The sequence below is a fragment of the Miscanthus floridulus genome, unplaced genomic scaffold (assembly GCF_019320115.1).
Source record: "Miscanthus floridulus cultivar M001 unplaced genomic scaffold, ASM1932011v1 fs_142_4, whole genome shotgun sequence".
NCBI lineage: Eukaryota > Viridiplantae > Streptophyta > Magnoliopsida > Poales > Poaceae > Miscanthus > Miscanthus floridulus.
Genome location: NW_027096262.1, coordinates 115,930 through 120,000, shown reverse-complemented (window position 1 = coordinate 120,000; position 4,071 = coordinate 115,930). Strand labels below are relative to the sequence as shown.

At 50.0% G+C, this 4,071-nt stretch overlaps 1 protein-coding gene across 1 annotated transcript; it reads left to right on the top strand.

The window, feature by feature from the left end:
- Nucleotides 1-279: 279 nt before the first annotated feature.
- On the top strand, nt 280-950 carry LOC136530476 (glutaredoxin-C10-like). Its single transcript, XM_066523207.1, has one exon. The coding sequence runs from the start codon at nt 395-397 to the stop codon at nt 725-727; it is 333 nt and encodes a 110-aa protein (XP_066379304.1). The 5' UTR covers nt 280-394; the 3' UTR covers nt 728-950.
- The last annotated feature ends 3,121 nt before the right edge of the window (nt 951-4,071 follow it).

Genomic DNA, 4,071 nt, shown 5'->3' with positions numbered 1-4,071 from the left:
TTATCCAAAACAATCCATCCGGTCTCTAACCTTCAATGGATCATAAGAATCATTTTTCAGTTATTATATATAGAAGAACCAAATCTAGCTATATACGTTCCATTTGCACATATTTTAATATAACATGTTCAGCAAATGCTATCAGTTAGTTGTCAAGAATAGAATCTTCTGTCTTCTATCTATAACATACGGAGTATAATCCAATGCAAGTAGGTACTAGTACGTACCAACAATCCAACACCTTTTTTCCAGCCTATAAAAGGCAAGCCGTCCCATGGCCAGTAGAGCATGAAACCACACCACCTTCGAAATCATCTCAGCACCCAAGGAGAGGGGACCTAGAAGCCTCTAGAACCTTCTGGTCCGGACAAGCTAGGTAAACAAGCAGCAGAGGATGGCAATGGACCACGTGGCGAGGCTGGCGTCGGAGCGCGCGGTGGTGGTGTTCACGGCGAGCAACTGCAGCATGGGCGACGTCGTGACATCGCTGCTGAGCAGCCTGGGCGTGAACGCGGCGGTGCACGATCTGGACAGGGACCCCCGGGGCCTGGAGATGCAGCGAGAGCTGGCCAGGAGGCTCGGCGCCGGCGCCGGGCCCGGCACCCCCACCGTGCCAGCGGTGTTCGTGGGCGGCGACCTCGTCGGCGGGACAAACAGGGTCATGGCGCTGCACCTCTCCGGCGAGCTCGTGCCCATGCTCAGGAACGCCGGCGCGCTCTGGTTGTAGGAGTTGAGAACGTCGATCCGCGGACCGCGCGCATGCAAGCATGGCTGGTGAGCTTTTTCCATCAGGTGTGTGTACATGTGAACAAAAAGGACGTACGGTAAGAACAAAAAAATGGGAAAGGATCGATGTAGAAGAGTGTGTGACGAATACCAGGTTTTTTGTGTCCTGTGCTTGGAATGGAATAAATAAAAATGTCACCTCCGTTTTCACTGAAAACACGTTTTTTGTGTCCTGTGTTCCGAGGAGGATTTGTTGAGGGCTCTTGTGCTTATCTCCGCGCGCAACACAAAGATAATGGAATCGAGGCTTGTGGTGTACCTCATGATTGAGCCGGCTCATAGGCAAGCGCTCACATCGGAGATGATCTTCAGGGATCTTTGAGCATATGGAGGGTGGTGATCATGGGCACGCCTCAACGGGAACATAGGTGGCTGGCATGCCAAGCCACCAAACATCGAGGCAAAATCTTGTGTCATATTTGTTCCCATGGTTATGCACCCTCCATCTAGCCATCAATCAATCCTTAGAGTCGCATAGGGTGCCAAAGGGTTCATCGCGGAGCTGGTGCCGGTACACCATCAAGGTGAGGCCCCAGCAGTTGAAGCTGGTGCCGAGGCAAGAGGAGATCAGGAGGGGAGCATCAGGGGAGGGGCGGACGAGACTAGATTGTTGACATTAATGGTTCGGACCCACTCACTACTGGATTCAGGTTCTTTGCCGAGTGCCTGTGGTACTCGGCAAAGGTCAAATTGCACTCGACAAAGTCTTTGCCGAGTGTGGCACTCGGCAAAGAACACACGGTAAAAAATTGATCGGCAAAGCCCTCTTTGCCGAGTGTCTTTTATCGGGCACTCGGCAAAGGCTTTACCGAGAGCTCCGGGGGCACTCGGCAAAGAAAAGCGGCCGTCACGGCGCCGGCCCCGTTGACGGTGGCTTTACCGAGTGCCAACCCTGCAGGCATTCGGCAAAGATTTTTTATTTTTTTTAAAAAAAATCTTTGCCAAGTGCCCTCTGGCCGGCACTCAGCAAAGTTTGATTTTTTTTTAAAAAAAAAATCTTTGCCGAGTGCCCTCTGGCCGGCACTCGGCAAAGTTTGAATTTTTTTTTAAATTCTTTGCCGAGTGCCTTCTTGTCGGCACTCGGCAAAGTTTGATTTTTTTAATTCTTTGCCGAGTGCCCTCTGGCCGGCACTCGACAAAGTTTGAATTTTTTTTTTTAAAAAAAAATTCTTTGCCGAGTGCCCTCTTGTCGGCACTCGGCAAAGTTTGAATTTTTTTAAAAAAAAAATTCTTTGCCGAGTGCCATGGTCATGGCACTCGGCAAAGCTGGAAAAATGGTTTTTCGAGCGCCCATTTTCCAGCTTTGCCGAGTGCTGTGACCATGACACTCGGCAACGGGGTCCTTTGCCGAGTGCAACACTCGGCAAAGTGACCCAAAACGGCAATTTTTTATTTTTTTTACATTCCATCATGACAAATAAATTCATACAATCATATATCTCATCCATCACATATATATCTCATTCATCACATATATATCTCATCGATCCACACATCCATCCGTACATATCACATCCATCACATATATAATAATAAGTGCCCAAGTCCATCCAAATAAATCCATAAGTCCATCAAAGTCCACAAGTACATCACAAGTATATCACAAGTCCATCACCAAGTGAACAACAAATGAAAAATAATACAACGTGCACTCATCTCGGCCACTGCGACTGTGGTAAAGGTCCAGTTCCATCATTCGGAGGTGCATGAGGTGGATTATTCGAACCACCGTCAGATGGAGACTGCACAGAGGAGAAAAGATTGCATGTGAGACAAGATTATTTAGATAGCTAATCTAGGAAGGTAGAGGCCATACAAGCAAAGCACAAGCGAAAGTAAAAAACTTTTATACTCACAGGAGTAGCTGGAGCTGCAGGACGCGGAGGCAGAGGTGGAACCAATAGCCTAGCTGGCAGAGAGAAGCCCACACGTTGCCCAAGCCCTTGTAGGAACTCTGTAATGTCCGTCAGCCTCTGCGCCTGGGCCTGCCACTCGGCCCGCTCGGCCTCTAGCTAGGCCACCATCCTCTGGTGCCCAGCCTCCAGCTCCTGACGTTGCCTCATTTCTTGTTCCAGCCGGGCCTGCAATATTTCACTCTAATGTTTTAATAATGCAAAGCTAATTAAGGTGTGTAAAGATCAATGTATGACGAGTAAAACAGGAATAACCTTGAGTGCGTCGACTCGGTGCTATGCAGCGGTCGGCCGTGTGCGAATGGCCGGGCTCTCGCTCGTGCTCCGTGCTCGGATCTAGAAGAGAGAGGGAGTAGAGGCCGTGTCGATGACGCCGTCGCCAAGCCAGAACCACCCATGCTTTTTGCCTTGCCCTGCCCTCATGACGGCCTCTCCATTGAAGTCCTAGGTGCTCGGATCGTGGTCTGACCCATAGAGCGACCTCGCCACCTCAGTGTACTCACTGATGCAGGAGTGGACGCTCGGGTTCGTGTATGCCTCGGGCGGGTCCTCCAGGTTGAAGGAGACGTCGGATGTCGCCTTGCCCTTGTGGGCCATACACCATGCCTGGAAGTCCGAGCAAGCCTGGCCACTATGTGACGTCGACTGCGAGAAAGACAGCACGATGATTAGAAATCAGGCAGAACTAAACGTCACAATAGATAAATGAATTCGCGTACCCATGCTTGTTTGTATCCGGCGAGGCTGCGGCTACCTTGATGGTGTGCTGGACCTTGCATCTACAAACGACGGTCCCGGGCATCCCTATGCATCTTGAGGTACTCCTTCGTGAACCACCTCTCCACCATCATCGCCCAGCACTCGGGATACGCTTGGCACCACCAGGGAATCATCTACATGTCATCAAGTATTGGACATATAAGAAGATCAAATTAAACCAACTTAATCTCAAAACAAATCAATATTGATGTTCTTCATTTACCTCAAGGTACTGCTCCCGGGTCAGCTGCATCTCTCTTGCGTCTTTCTTGGTTTTCCTCTCTCCAAGCTTCGACCCGTAGTAGGTTACGATGGCCTGGATGCGCACCTCGTGATGCATGTCGAAGACGAGTTTTTTACAGGCTTTGGTAGTCGCTTGCTCCGCCCTGGCCTCAAATCCCTCCTCGCATCTGTAATAAGTCTGCATACAAAAGCGATGTATCCATTTATTATTTCAAGAAAAGTCCAATGAATACGACGTATTGAGCAATGTTGTGCGAGGGAGACTTACCCAAAGCTCTGCCTTCACCCACGCCGCCTTGTTGGGGTACTCCGCATCGGTGGCGACGGCATAGTGGTCAAACGAGTAGTCCGGCTCCGTCTTCGATGCGTA